The sequence below is a fragment of the Elgaria multicarinata genome, chromosome 8 (assembly GCF_023053635.1).
Source record: "Elgaria multicarinata webbii isolate HBS135686 ecotype San Diego chromosome 8, rElgMul1.1.pri, whole genome shotgun sequence".
NCBI classification, from domain to species: Eukaryota; Metazoa; Chordata; class Lepidosauria; order Squamata; family Anguidae; genus Elgaria; species Elgaria multicarinata.
Window position 1 is genome coordinate 1,104,525 of NC_086178.1, and position 15,427 is coordinate 1,119,951.

A 15,427-nucleotide genomic window follows, 5' to 3' on the forward strand; every position below is an offset into this window, starting at 1 on the left:
TGGCAGCAAACTGGCACTGTGAAGGCGGCCCTCCAGGTGGTGCCACGCCCTGTTGGTCCTACCTAGATAGAAGGTCCGTGCAGGAGCTCCAGGAGGCCATTGATGTTCCAGTGCAAGTAGATGAACACTGAAGCGAACACGGGAGGCCCTTGACTCTGGGGAAATGACCTTGCCTGGCCAGGGAAAAGCTCAGAAGTGGGGGTGTCCTGTGCTGGTGATTCCCTTCCATTTAAGCCTGGTGGGATTCTGCAGCGTTTCCTTTCTGGGAAGTGGCAGTGGGCTGTGGCATTTCCCACCCTCCCACTGACCCACCCACAATTCCAGAAATACTTTTGCACATTTTTTCAGGTTTCACCATTTGCACATTTCTTAATTTTATTTTGGGATCTTGAATTTTGTGCAAATGATGTCATAATTCTTTTTTAAAAAAATGTATTGGTGATCTTGCACAAGCGTGATTTCACCTGTCCGCTATGTAGCCCCACAGAGGCAAATTCCCCTCTTGTCAATATCCTTGTCCTTCATCCTCTCCTCCTACCACTTCCTTTAGGCCAGCAAAGGGCTCTGTTCCATCCTTGTCAATTTCACCACCACCCACCACACACACACACACTTCCAGGGCAGAGGGAGTGGTGGAAATTGACAAGCTCTTTATTTATTTATTTAAAACATTTATTTCCCGCCCTATATCAATAAGATCTCAGGGCAGTGTACAGATGAAAGCATACAGTATAAAAACAGTAAATATACACAGCTAAAAACAAATTGACAAATACAGCGTCTTGCCAGCAGTGAGCAGGTTTGCTAAAAATATGCAAATTTCAAGGGGGACTGAATTGACTAATGTCTTTTCAAGAGAGGGGATATTGTGTTTGAGACAGCATGGAGCAGCCAGCAGGATTTTCCACCGCTTTCACCAGGGGGCGATCTCTTGCCAACAATCCAAGTGACTCTGCTGGGTTCAGACATCATGACAAGCCACGCTGAGAACAAGCCACCCTAAACAACCCAAGCACAAGCCATGGGTCCTCAGGGTGGCTTGTTTGGGAAGCACATCCCACAACCGAAAAGCTGCGCTGGGTTTGGATGTTATGCTCAGCCACCTTGCACCACCGATGGTGACAACCCAGCGTGGCTTAGCGTGACTTGTGAACCACATCCTTCTCTCCCTGCCTCCCTTCTGACAGAAAATGCCTCTCTGGCACAACTGCTCTCATCAGGAGGGGAGGCGCTGTTGGCGCCAAGAGACACAACTCTTGACGTACAAATAGCGGTTTCGGAGAGGCGTGCTTTGTCATAGAATCATGGAATAGCAGAGTTGGAAGGGGCCTACAAGGCCATCAAGTCCAACCCCCTGCTCAATGCAGGAATCCAGAAGTGTAGCAGGGAGGTGTCTTTGCTTTGAAGCCCAGCCTACTCTAAGCCTGCCCAAGATGTTTAGACTACAGATCCCATCAGTCCCAGCCATCATGGCTGCCCAGTGCCCTCTACGTGTTTTCTTTAAACTGTCTTATGTTTAATGTGTGTCTTATGTGTGTTTAATGTCTGTCTTATGTCAGGAGGACCATCCCCCTGCCTACCCTGTCGAATGCCCAAGGGTCAAGGGCCCCTAATTATCTAGGAAGTCTGTTCTTCATTCAAACCTCTGATTAACACCCTCAGGGTAACTGAAAGGTGTAAATAGTCTCTGGGTGTGTTAATGGGAGGGGGCACAGGTGTGTGTGTGTGTGTGTGTGTAGGCTTGGTTCAGTCTTTCCTGCTTGTGGAGGAGGGATAGGCACAGGGTGGGGATCTAGAGTATTGCATCCAGTTCTGGGCTCCACAATTCAAGAAGGATGCAGACAAGCTGGAGCGTGTTCAGAGGAGGGCAACCAGGATGATCAGGGGCCTGGAAACAAAGCCCTATGAAGAGAGACTGAAAGAACTGGGCATGTTTAGCCTGGAGAAGAGAAGAGAAGATTGAGGGGAGACATGATAGCACTCTGCAAGGACCTGAAAGGTTGTCACACAGAGGAGGGCCAGGATCTCTTCTCGATCCTCCCAGAGTGCAAGACACGGAATAACAGGCTCAAGTTAAAGGAAGCCAGATTCCAGCTGGACATCAGGAAAAACTTCCCGACTGTTAGAGCAGTACGACAATGGAATCAGTGACCTAGGGAGGTTGTGGGTTCTCCCACCCTGGAGGCCTTCAAGAGGCAGCTGGACAAGCATCTGTCGGGGATGCTTTAGGGTGGATTCCTGTATTGAGCAGGGCGTTGGACTCGATGGTCTTGTAGGCTCCTTCCAGCTCTGCTATTCTATGATTCTATGATCTCAGCGATGCTCCCTCAGAGTTCCTGGGATTAGACATGTTTAGAACCACACTTGCGTGGAGAGCAGATCAGGGGTAGGTGACTTGGTGCCCTCTGGGTATTTCAGCTCCCATAAACCCTGACCATTCACCATGGTGCCTGGGGATGATGGAGTTGTAGTTTATTTATTTATTTTTATTTATTTATTTATTACATTTTTATACCGCCCAATAGCTGAAGCTCTCTGGGCGTTTCACAAAAATTAAAACCATAATAAAACAACCGACAGGTTAAAAGCACAAATACAAAATACAGTATAAAAAGCATAACCAGGATAAAAATCACGCAGCAAAATTGATATAAATTTAAAATACAGAGTTAAAACAGTAAAATTTAAATTTAAGTTAAAATTAAGTGTTAAAATACTGAGAGAATAACAAGTGCTGGTATTGAATAAATGTCAATACCAGCACTCTGAATCGGGCCTGGAACTGGACTGGCAGCCAATGAAGTTGTAAAAGGACTGGCGTAATGTGATCTCGCCGGCCAGTCCCTGTTAGTAAACGGGCTGCCCTGTTTTGTACCAGCTGAAGCTTCTGGACCGTTTTCAAAGGCAGCCCCATGTATAACGCATTGCAGTAATCTAGATGAGAGGTTATCAGAGCATGGATAACTGTAGCTAGGCTATCCCTGTCCAGATAAGGGCGTAGTTGGTATACATTTGGAGGGCGCCACGTTGCGTACTCCTGAGTTACACCATCCTAGTTCAGAGATGCCAAGTAAAGCTTTATAAACAACAGCAGCAGCAACATAACGCTGAATAGCTGTGTGGAGAGATGGTCTCAGAATGGGAAACCGCGGAGCCAGGAAGCGGAGTGAGGCCCTTTCCCAAACAGGCAGCACCAGGGTAGGATTCTCAGCTACTCCCTGTTGGCATGAATCTCTTAACACCATGTTTACCAACTTGCCTGTGTTTAAATAATGAATCTCGGTTGCAATACTAAGCCTACTTATTTGGAAGTAAATCCCTTTGCAATCAGTGAGACTCACTGCCAAGTGGATGTGGTCAGGATTTTGCTATAAATTAGCATTTCCTTCGCGGCTGTCATTTTTGAGAACTTCCTTAAGAGTAGCGTAACGCGTGAGTGGTGACCTCCACCCACCCCAGTGTTCAATGCCTCCGTGAGTCTTCATGATTGGATCTAGCAGTTTGCTTTTCTTCATTAACCATTTGGACAAGTTGCTGCTGCCTCTTCTGGCTGGCTGCTGGGGAAGTCTTACTGTTCTCAGAGGATTACGAAGTGCTGAATGATATCTTGGTAACATGCCGAACGCCTGTCTCTTGCAATAGGTATTTTGCCATTTCAGTCTCCCCTGAACAGACAGCTGTCAGCCCAGTTTCTACCACAACTCTGGCAAGTTTAAATAAATAAATAAATAAATAAGTTGTAAGTGCTGGAATGCTTTGGTGAAAGGGATAATCCAAGTCATTGTAAAAGCAGCCAGCTGAGTCCACTGAAGAGGTGGGGGTGCAATTAACCCAGCAACTGTAAATGAATGCAACAGTGGAAAGACAAGATTCAAGTTGCAGTGTGATTCTTAAAGCTCCACCAGGCGAGCGTTTTATTGCGCGCTCGTCGCTGGGCACTCACAGATTTTCGTGGGTCCCTCTCATGATGTCGTCTGCCTCCCACTTGCCTCCCACCCCTTCTAGCCTTCTTCACGCCACAAAAAAACACCCCAGTAAATCCGATTTATTTTTAAAGATGGAAGGTGCCGCTATCTCCTGCTGCGTGCAGGAGAAACAGCGGGATTAAAACAGCCCACCGAATGGGTTGCATGCACATTCTTTACTTCCTCTTTCAAGAGTGAAAGTAATGAGGGACAAACACGTGCAACGGTAAGCAAACGCCATTTTCCCCCTTGTGATGACGCTCTTAATGATTTTACTTTTCAGAATCCCCAAATTACCATTGAGGACGGGCCCGACAGTGACTTCCACTTCGCCTTGAATGGGAACTCCTATCACGTCCTTGTGAAATACTTCAACGATGTTCTGCCAAAGGTAAGCTGTGGCGAAAGCGGTGAGGGCGGGGGCCCTATGCTGCTGCTGTGCTGCTGCTGCTGCTCTCTTTTACATCTGGTGTAAAATCCTAAGAAGACTGGAATCCTGAATCCTAAGCAGACTGGAATCCTGAATCCTAAGCAGACTGGAATCCTGAATCCTAAGCAGACTGGAATCCTGAATCCTAAGCAGACTGGAATCTGCGGGGCCTCCTTGCAAGCAATGAATCAAGGACTGGGCTTTCCGTTGCTGGAAGAGCTGCAGTTTTAATCAACTGTTGTTGTTGTTGTTTTATCGAAGGCATTTTCCTTTCTGCAGATACTTGTGAACGGAACAGTGTTTGCCAGGATGTCTCCCGGGCAGAAGTCCAGCCTTGTTGAAGAATTTCAGAAACTGGAGTAGGTCTCATGTTGTCAAAATGCAGGACACGGAATAAGGGGCTCAAGTTACAGGAAGCCAAATTCCGGCTGGACATCAGGAAAAACTTCCTGACTGTTAGAGCAGTATGACAATGGAATCTGTTACCTAGGGAGGTGGTGGGCTCTCCCACACTCGAGGCCTTCAAGAGGCAGCTGGACAACCATCTGTCAGGGATGCTTTGAGGTGGGTTCCTGCATTGAGCAGGGGGTTGGACTCGATGGCCTTTTAGGCCCCTTCCAACTCTACTATCCTATGATTCTATGAGATGGGTTCTCTCTTTCTCAGCATTACTAGGACTAATCACACACTATGAATTTTCTATCTGGGCAGCATTTCCTAGATGAAAATACCATTCAGTGGCGCAATTTGATGATGATGGTGATGATGATGATGATGATGATGATAAACTACTCATATATATAGCTTGAAATCCTAAGATCTCTGAGCAGTTTATATAAAACTACATTAAATACTAGGGGTGTGCACGGACCCCCCGCTCCGCTTCACTTGCAGATCCGCCATTTTCCGGATCGGGCCGCTCCGCCCCGCCCCCGCTCCGCCCACTTCCGCTCCGCTCCGCCCGGAGCTCCGGATCCGGATCCAGAGCTCCGTTTCCCCCCCCCATAGGCTTGCATTGAAAGCTAAAAAATTATACAACTTTTTTTCTGTTCAAGTTAGAAACCTCATGTTTGGCACCATGACACCTCATGGGGATATACACACGCACGCCAAGTTTCAAAGCAATCCCATCATCCCCTGATTTTTGGCGAATTTTTGAAAATCGGGCACCCCACACACAACATCCCTGCGAGGTGGGCAGGGGAGGAGGGAGGGAAGGCAGGCAGGCATGCAGCTGGCATTTCTGGGGGCATAAGGAAGTGAGCCAAGGATAAGCCAGTAATGCATATAAAATGGAATAAATCAATCAATAAACAAAGGAGGGGTGGAATTAAAAGCAGCAGTGTTGCTCAATAAACAGCAAGAAGAATTTTTTTAAAAAGGCTATATCTGTCTTTTACCAGCAATAGGGGGACGTGCCCGGGGGAGGGGGAAGTAGCTGCCAGTTCAAGACACTGACAGCCACCAACAGCTCTGAGAAGAAGTAAAACGCTCACTTCAACTCATAACAGGCATTGCTCTACCACTGAAAAGTGACCATTCACTTCAACTCATGATAGGCATTGCTCCACCGTTTTACTCTCTTTGGAAGGCTCTATGGCCTTCCAGTGCAGGAGAGAGTGGGGGCACGTCCACGATGAGATGCCCTAGGGGAGCTCATCCCCTTGCACCACATCGATTCAGTTGTTCACCAAGGTTAGGGTGGGGAGCAGTGCTGTGTTTCTATCTCTTATTCTTGGCTTAGTATATGATTTCAGGTTGTGTTTGTGCATTTGGTGGGGCTACTGTTTTAAAAAACACGGGGAAAAGCCCGTTCAGATGAAGAAAGAGAAGTTTCCCAGAATCCCAAGTTACCCGTTTTGCCTATGCCCTCCTCCAACTTTGGGATCATCATGACCGGGAGCTGACTCTGCCCCTCAGCCCTTTGAAAAAGGTATTTTTCCCGCCGATTTTTAAAAAACTTCTAGCCCGCGACCCGTACGATGCAGAAAGTTGAGAGTGGTCTCAAAATGACCCCCATCCACGACTCTCTGTGCACAAGAATTTTCAGAACGATAGCTTAAACCCCCCCCCCAGTTATCCCCGATTCTTTCCCTCAATGCAATCCTATGGGCGAAAAGCCGAAAACGCAGTTTGAGCCGCGCGGTTGACCCGATTTTCACAAAAATATAGCCCGCGACCCAGACAACGCAGAGAGGTGAGAGTGGTCTCAAAATGACCCCCATCCACGACTCTCTGTGCACAAGAATTTTCAGAACGATAGCTTAAACCCCCCCCAGTTATCCCCGTTTCTTTCCCTCAATGCAATCCTATGGGCGAAAAGCCGAAAACGCAGTTTGAGCCGCGCGGTTGACCCGATTTTCACAAAAATATAGCCCGCGACCCAGACAACGCAGAGAGGTGAGAGTGGTCTCAAAATGACCCCCATCCACGACTCTCTGTGCACAAGAATTTTCAGAATGATAGCTTCAAAAACAACGTAGTTATGCGCGATTATTTGCCGCAATGCAATCCTATGGCGAAATGTTTTCAAGATGGCGACCGGAGCGCTCCGCCTGAACTCGGAGCTCCGAAAAATGGGCACTTCTCTTCGCCTTGCTTCTAGGGGGTCCGCGGTCCGCTCCTACTCCGCCTCTGGGTAAGGCGGAGCAGGCCAATCCGCTACTGCTTCTACGCTCCTAATCGGAGCGGAGCACATCCCTATTAAATACAATATAAAGCCAATGTAAAAACAGTATAAAATAACAAATATATTAAAAATGTTACACAGACAGTAAAACCGCGCTGTGCGAATGCAAGTCAGGAAATGCTTGACTAAATAGGTCTGTCTGCAAGAGGCATCTATAGCTCCCCAGTTCCCCCCCCCTCTTGGCCCACGTGTGGCACAGTGTTCCAGAGGGTGAGCGCCACTACCCAAAAAGGCCCGCCTATGCGCCGTTACCGCGCCGTTGGTCATGGAATGGCCAACAAGGCCTCCTCAGAAGGCCTCGGGTCAGTTGGGTCTATGTATAGTGGGAGATGGTTTGTGTCAGACCTGTCCCTGTCCGGGGTGGGGGTGGCGGAGAGCTGCAGCCTGTGGTGCCGTGGCCAGCCAGGTGCCGAAGCATTCAGTCCTACCAGGCTTCCCGCCCGGTTCGAAGCCAGGAGAGGGTGAGACGCAGGGCACGGGCTCGACTCATCTTCCACAGACGGGCGATGTGACCTTGACGGTGGCCTAAGTTGCGTTGTCAACTCAAGAGGGTGAGACAGAGGTGTCCGGTGAGGCATAGCGCACATTTGGGAGTTGGGTTCCCTTGACAGGGATCTTTAGCAGCCAGGGCTCCCCTGTATTTAAACGAGAGCAACAGGTGGTTGCGGTGGCTGGAGAGACACCTTTCTGACCGGAAAAGCTTCCTCATCTTGTTTCTCTGATGAAACGATAAACGCGTTTAGACCTATTACCTGAGCCTATTGGAGTCTGCGGTTGGGAAACCCAGAGATTGGCCCTGGTTAAGGAACTAATTGTAATCTCTTCCCTGCTAATTTATATTGGGACTGTAAGGGCTGAAAGCCAATTACTGGAATTACTGCAGTAAAAGTCTTACTGGGACCTGAGCCTCAGTGCTGGGAAGTCAGGACTGGACAGTAGGCTAGACATCCTGGTCTCGAGTTGTTTCGGGTCTTGAATGTTGGCAATGAAACCTTGAATGTGGCTCGGTAGCTAAAAGGCAGCTAGTGCAGTTCTTTTAAGACAGGTGTGGCAAGTGATTCACTGAGCGTCCTAGCTGCTGTATTCTGCACTAGCTGCAGTTCCCAAACCAGGCGCAAGGGCAGCCCAACATAGAATGCATTGCAGTAGTCTAATTGCGACGTTACCAGTGCATGGATCACTGAGGCTAAGCTATCCCTATCCAGGAACGGGCATAGTTGGTACACCAGCTGACGCTGGTAACGGGCGCTCTGGGCCACTGAGGTCACGTGGACCTCTGGTGATGAGGATGGATCCGGAAGCCCCCCTCCCCCCAAAAAACTGCTCCTTCAGAGGGAGAGCAACCCCATCCAGAACTGACAAACACCCCAATTCCCAGGGAAGTGTAATGTAACGACCACATAAACATGCATTTCTTTTACCGCATGTATATTTGTTGGGAAGTTTTGATTGGCTTTGACTTCTCAGTGCAAATTCACACCATGAAATTTCCGTGTGTGGTGGTCCTACGGGACGATAGACCAGCGATTTGCATGTCGTAGGCAGCAGGCCCTGCAAATTTCACCCAGCAGTGAAGGCATTCTTCTCTGGATTAGCTTTCTGTTGACAGACACACAATGCGTTCCTTAATGCTCTCTCATTCCTGGGCGACGTCTCGCTCTGCTTTCAAGGTTATGTCTTACATTTTGTGGTTTAGAAGTATTTAGGGTGGATTCCTACATTGAGCAGGGGGTTGGACTCGATGGCCTTGTAGGCCCCTTCCAACTCTGCTATTCTATGATTCTATTTTTAAATTTTGTATTGTACTTTTCTTTGAGAGTCAATTGACTGAAAAGCGGTATAGAAATATTTTAGCAAATAAATATATTTCCTGTGTGGAAGTGCTGCCCATGTTAGGAAATCATGTTTGGAGTAGCCCTGATTTAGTGAAGCCACTAAGTGTCAGTCCCCGGTGTGGGGATCCATCCAGTTAGCGCTGCAGGTGTGACTTGCTAACCCTCGGCTCCCTCCCAGAAGACGAGGCGGACCTTGTGACCTTTTGAAAAGTGCAGTACAAGGCTTCCTGGCCTGCGATCCCAGTGAGACCCGGTGAAACCATGCTCACAGTTAGGGCCTGGGTCAGCCTGGTAGTTATGCACTCACCTGGTAGCCATGCGCAACAAGGCATTCTGTGCAGGCAAATGAGTGGGCTGGTGAAGAAGGGCTGAGGCGCCCCGTCCCTCCTTTGGGCCTGACAGAGAGGCTGCGTGGGCCCAGCCAAGGAGGCGGCTGGCTGCTACAGGAGGGTCGGACCGCTGCCGTTTCCCCCCTCTCCCGCCCCCCCCCCCAGCAGGCTAGCGAACATTTTTGCAGGGCCTGTTTCCAAGTCTGGACTAGGTGAGCGCCAGATAGCCATAATCTGTGCAGAGGACGTGGTGACTTGGCAGTCCCTGCAGGGCGAGCCCTACGTTTGGGGCGAGCGGTCTGTGTCCTTGTATGTTTACATGCATCACTGAGAATGCCGGGGGGCGGGAAGGGGGGGGGAGAGAGAGAGAAGGAAGAGCTGTTAAATTGTGTTCCCTCCTTTCTTCCAGTTACTACGTGGGGATGTGTGGAGATGGAGCCAATGATTGTGGGGTAAGCTGTAATGAGACCACCACTTCCCTTCCTACGGAGGTTGTGGGTTCTTCCACATTAGAGGCATCCCAGAGGCAGCTGGACAGCCATCTGTCAGGGATGCTTTGGGGTGGATTCCTGCATTGAGCAGGGGGTTGGACTCGAGGGCCTTGTAGGCCCCTTCCAACCCTGCTATTCTATGATTCTATAAAGGAACATGTAAATCTGCCTGCATCTCACTGGGGAGGGACTGTGAAGGGCATTGTCCTTCCTTCGAAATGAACGGTGGCATTTTTGGTTTGTTTCCCTCCAGGCTTTAAAAATGGCCCACGCGGGGATCTCCCTTTCGGAGCAGGAGGCCTCCGTGGCTTCGCCCTTCACCTCCCAAACCCCCAACATTGAGTGCGTTCCAGAACTCATAAGGTCTGTTTGGGACGTTTCGGGTAAAACCTCATTCCGCCTGCAGGAAAGCACCACCTTGCTTCCCTCGTGCCTGGCTCTCCCCTTCCCATTTCCTCTTTCCCGGCTGGCCCCCGTGGCCCGACCTGAGCAGCAGGAGCCTTCCAAGGCAGCCGTGGGAGGGCCGGGATAGCAGCGCTGCCGGCCCCACGGCACGTGGCTGCTTCTCCCAGGCGCGGCCGTCCGTCCGTCCTCTCTCCGGGGCTGGGTGTTGCGCTCCCAGCTCCTGAGCCGCTTCCTCCCCCTTTCAACAGAGGGTCTGCTTCTCTCTTCCCCCTAGGGAAGGCCGCGCCTCCCTCGTGGCGTCCTTTGCAGTGTTCAAATACCTGACCCTTTACGGCATGGTACAGTTCATCAGCGCCGCTCTGCTTTTTTGGGTATGTATGTACAGGTTGAGTTGATGTCTCTAGATCCACCCCTAGGGCTGAAGGGTGGATGACTGACAGCTGCCCCTCATAAATAGTAGCCCATAGATTGGAGAGAGACAATCGTTTTTGAGAGTTACTGTTTCCTGTGATGGACACACACCTCTGGTGATTCTGGGAAACAGGTCCAGCAGGTTTTAAAATGCTGTAAGCCCCACCAGAGCCTATGAATGGTCACCCGAGTGCCTTTGAGAAATGGCCTGCTTACACAGAGTTGGAAGGGAACTCACCCGCGGACCCTCTGCTTCCCAGACAGGGTGTCTTCCAAAAGCATCCCTACCCGGCCTACTTTGAAAACCTGCAAGGCCGGGGGAAGAGTTGGCACCCCCCTATCCTGAGTGGGGGGTGGGCGGAGGCTGTTTTCTGGATCAGGAGCTGCCCTTTCCGTTCGGCCCTTTGCTCCTGTCTGTGTCAATGAAATACGAATCTGAGAAACCGTCTGTGTGTCCCTGTTGCAAAACCAATTTTAGCCATGAACTGATTTTATCCTTTCAGCAAATACAGATCTTTGGGAATTACCAGTACCTCATACAAGATGTCTGCATTACCCTCGTCGTGTGTCTCACAAGTAAGCCGCTCTCCACCACCACCGCCCCGGGTCCTCTCTTTGGCGATCTCGCTCACCTTAAACCTGCACGTTGGAGCAGGGCCCCACTAAGGCCAGAGGGACGCAAGTCACGCATGCAGCTGTGAGACACTAAAGTTCTCCCTTGATCCAAAGTGGGCCCACGTTTGCCTCGCCCCAGCCATGAACGGTCTACGGGTTGGAACCCTGGTGGACTTTTAGGGCCGGGGGTGGGGGTTTCCAGAGCGGTGGGACGGCCCCCGAGGACGCCTCTGCCTGAGCTCAACCCTGGCAGCCACCTGCCCCTTTGGAGTGGGGCTGGCCGGCCCCACCCTCGGAGAGCCCTCGCTGGAGCAAGGGGGCCTCACCGCTCTCCCTCCTCCCACCTCTTCCTGGCTTGCCCCACGGCTCCGTTTCTTCCCAAGGCCGGCTGTCCTTCCCAGCCGCCTCAGCTGCTGCCGTGTGGGCCTGATGCCGAAGGGAGTAGGACCGGAGAGAGAAGGGGCCTTTTTTAAAGAAACGTGCACTCCACCGTTTCCCCTGGACTGTGCTCTCTCCCCTCTGACAGTGAGCCTGACCCACGCCTACCCCAAGCTGGCCCCCTACCGCCCTCCTGGGAGGCTGCTCTCGCCCCCCCTGCTGCTGTCCGTCATCCTCAACGTCTGCTTCGCCCTCATCGCCCAAGTCTTTGCCTTCCTGTATGTGAAGCAGCAGCCCTGGTACTTGAGGCTGCGCAGTCACAGGTGAGCTCCCCGTCCAAGGAGAGGCCAAGGAGCCAGTGGGGCCCCTGTCGTGGGGAGAGGCACGCTCTCCGGGCCTGGGTTGCTAGTGGCGGCCCTGTGCTCAGCAGAGCGGTGCTGGGCCTCCGGCTCCCCTGTGGGTCACCTGCTAACCCATAGCGTCCTGCTCGTTATTCCCAGGGTTGCAGGGTGGGTGGGTCTTACGTCTTGCTGCACATGGTCAGGGGTTGCTATTGGCACCCGGCAATTCCCCAGGGCTAGGCCCTGATGAAACAAGAGGCTCTGGGGCTTAGCCCTGCCTCAAGCTGAGCCCCTGAGGTGTAGCAGCAGCCAAGGAGCAGGCAGAAATGGGTCAGGGCCAGGGAGACGCAAGCGGACAAGGCGGAGGAAGTCAGGCACGGGCGTCCTCTTTCTTCCAGCGGTTGCCCCATAGGCAACCAGCCCCTGCTCCTGGGCAACGGCTCCGCCAACTCCACGCTCCAGGAGCACGGCGTGTTGAGCTACGAGGGCACCACCCTCTGGCCCCTTGTGACCGTCAACTGCATCATCGTGGCCTTTGTCTTCTCCAAGGGGAAGCCGTTCAGGAAGCCCGTCTACACCAACTGTAAGTTCGTCTGAGGAAGCTGCGTCCTTTTCAGCCCTTCCAGTTCTTGGCTTTTGGCATCAGAGCCCTCACCCCCCGCCCCATCCCTGCCAGCCAGCCAGCCAAGCAAGTGCCTGCCCGCCTGCCTGGACAAAAGTGGCCCTAGGACCCCGGCCCACACGTGGAAGAGGATGGGGTGAGGAATAAGGACAGGGCTCCTTCTGCAGATAGCATTCCCTTGAGATGCATCGAGCGCTTTGTACATGATTGCAGCGCTCCTTTTAGTAGCCCTGTCGGCTTTCTTCCAGGTGGAGGGCATGGGCTGCCATGCAGGAGGCTGCCTCCGTGGCCAGAGACCCTTCCGAATGTCCAGTGTGCTTAATTCCCGGCTCCCAACGCTTGGCTAGATCAGAGGGGCCCTTGTCCCAACGGATTAACTGGCCTCTCTTCCTCCTCTTTTGCCTCTCCAGATATATTCTCCAGCCTGCTGTGCGCCCAGCTTGGAGTTTCTCTTTTTCTTTTCTTTGCTGACATTGACGCTGTGTACAGGGGGATGGAGGTGAGTGCGGAGGCCCACACCTGCTGGGGCAGGTAATCCAGGAGCTTGTGATCGAGAACATCCATCGGCATCGGGACGTGGGCCACCAGCGCCAGATTAAACGCAATGCTCTCTGCTTGGCACAAGATGCAGGGTTGGCTCAGCTGGGCCATGAAGTGCCCTTTGCCTGGCTGAACGGGGGGCAGACGGGATGGGGGTCGGGGAATGGGGGTCGGAAGAGCTGCCTTTGCCTGATCAGCTGACCTGGAGGGTCTGACCTGGAGGCAGACTAAAACACCTGGGACCTCTTTCCTTTCCTTACAGCTTCTCTGCACCCCAAACATCTGGAGGGTTTACGTGCTGATTATGCTGTTGGTCATGTTTGCCATCTCGTTCTTTGTGGAGGTGAGCAGATATGTGTTTCTTTCGCTTCCCTGGAAACTGGCTTCCTTCCCTTTGAGCAGAACGCTCCCCCTGCTGCTGCTAACTGGGGCAGGGGATGCTGACGCAATGGGCAGGGCTGGCCTGAGGAACGGCCCACGAGGCTCAGCCTTCTCCTCCCGCCCAGCAACAGGGGCCCGGCAGGTGTGCTGTGGAGGCTCACGAGGGGACAGGAGGGGGAGGCCCACCCCCAGTTGCTACTGCTGGGCACCATTCACCTGGGGGCACTTCGTAAAGATGGTGCTTAACATAGAGGAGCCAGTTTCAAAGCCTCTCCGCCCTTCCAGCGCCCTATCTATAGAATGGGAAGTGTGGTGAGGCCTCCTTGGGATGGTGTGAACGGGTTGGTGCAGATCTCTGTACTGCTGCAGGACGTGGCTTGGTGGCCGTGGCTCCCAAGCAGGAGGGGTCAATCCCGGCACGGCTGCCTTGGCTTCTGCTGCAAGGGGCTGGGCCAGGGCTTGGCTTGTTTTGCCACAGCCCCATCCCTCCCAGCTGCCCCTCCCTTCCAGATTTTGTCATCCAGGCTGATGTAAGCAGGACACATTCAAATAAATGCCGATCAAGCCCATTCAGGGACTAAGCTCTGTCTTGCAAGTCATGGAGAGGGGTTTTTATTTAACAGAGGAGTGGAATCAAGGCAGAAAGAAGATGGAAACAAAGCCCTATGAAGAGAGACTGAAAGAACTGGGCATGTTTAGCCTGGAGAAGAGAAGATTGAGGGGAGACATGAGAGCACTCTTCAAATACTTAAAAGATTGTCACACAGAGGAGGGCCAGGATCTCTTCTCGATCCTCCCAGAGTGCAGGACACGGAATAACGGGCTCAAGTTAAAGGAAGCCAGATTCCAGCTGGACATCAGGAAAAACTTCCTGTTAGAGCAGTACGACAATGGAACCAGTTACTGAGGGAGGTTGTGGGCTCTCCCACCCTAGAGGCCTTCAAGAGGCAGATGGACAACCCTCTGTCAGGGATGCTTTAGGGTGGGTTCCTGCATTGAGCAAGGGGTTGGACTCGATGGCCTTGTAGGCCCCCTCCAACTCTGCTATTCTATGACTCTGTGTTGCAACTTAGCTGACAAACTCAGAGCTGGAAATGCATTCTTCTTTGGGGGGGAGGGGGAGGGAGAGCCCTGGCTTTCTAAAGGATCTGAATCCCATTCCAAACAGCAGGCTGCAAACACCTCTGGCAAACAGGCCGTTGGAGAGAAACACGCACTGTTCTGGCCATAAAAGGAGGAAAGTGGGGAGTGGACGAGAGGTTGGGTCCTTGCGAGGGTCCGTGAAGGGGGTCCTTGTGCTTCCCCTCCGGTGCTCTGTCGTTGTCTTCCTCCTCTTCCTCCCTCTCCCCTGAAAGCATGGCTGAACCTCCTTCCTGGGCTGTGTAGGTCCACGCTCGCTCGGATGGGCCCCCCTGAGAAAACACCAGCACTCCAGGGACACCCACCTACCCACCCTGTTTCCCCCTCCTCCTCTCTTCTTGGCAGGATGCTGTCCTGCAGAACCACCGCCTCTGGCTGCTGATCAAGGCCCTGTTCCGATTCCGTTCCTCGAGTCAGTACCGGAAGCTGCAGCGGCAGCTGGAGAGGGATGCGACGTGGCCCCCCGTGAACCGAAGGGACTTTGCAGAAGCCAGAAGGAGCGAGGCCTACATCAACCCCATCTATGAAGACGACGAAGCCGATTAGCTGGCAGGCCGCGGGCGGCGGAGGGCGGGCTGGGCCATCGACAGAGGACCTGCTAACTCCGGGGTCCGGCGGGGGATGGAACGTTTCCTGAAAACCCATTGGCAACGCGGATACGAAGCACCTGGCGTGAGATGGGCAGCCGGGCCCCGGTGGGCCCCTCCTTCCCCCCGGCCCTGCTTGTTTAGCCAGGTGGCGAGGGCTTAGCCAGCGCCTGAACGAGATGTTGCCCCCTGCTCGGCCAGAAGCCAGTGAAAGGAGACGAAGCTTTGGGGCCGGAGGGGCCTCTTCCTTTTCAGCGGCAACGGGGCT

General features: G+C 52.5%; 1 protein-coding gene across 1 annotated transcript in view; it reads left to right on the forward strand.

Moving 5' to 3' along the window:
- LOC134402336 (probable cation-transporting ATPase 13A5) overlaps positions 1–15,136 on the forward strand; it is a 61,839-nt gene extending 46,703 nt beyond the window's left edge. The window contains exons 20-30 of the mRNA XM_063131738.1: positions 4,249–4,356; positions 4,675–4,754; positions 9,658–9,700; positions 9,993–10,102; positions 10,419–10,515; positions 11,059–11,131; positions 11,697–11,871; positions 12,288–12,472; positions 12,922–13,010; positions 13,314–13,394; positions 14,918–15,136. Coding sequence (XP_062987808.1) covers positions 4,249–4,356; positions 4,675–4,754; positions 9,658–9,700; positions 9,993–10,102; positions 10,419–10,515; positions 11,059–11,131; positions 11,697–11,871; positions 12,288–12,472; positions 12,922–13,010; positions 13,314–13,394; positions 14,918–15,118 — 1,242 coding nt within the window. The 3' untranslated portion in view covers positions 15,119–15,136. The remainder of the gene's footprint in view (positions 1–4,248; positions 4,357–4,674; positions 4,755–9,657; positions 9,701–9,992; positions 10,103–10,418; positions 10,516–11,058; positions 11,132–11,696; positions 11,872–12,287; positions 12,473–12,921; positions 13,011–13,313; positions 13,395–14,917) is intronic.
- Positions 15,137–15,427: the final 291 nt, after the last annotated feature.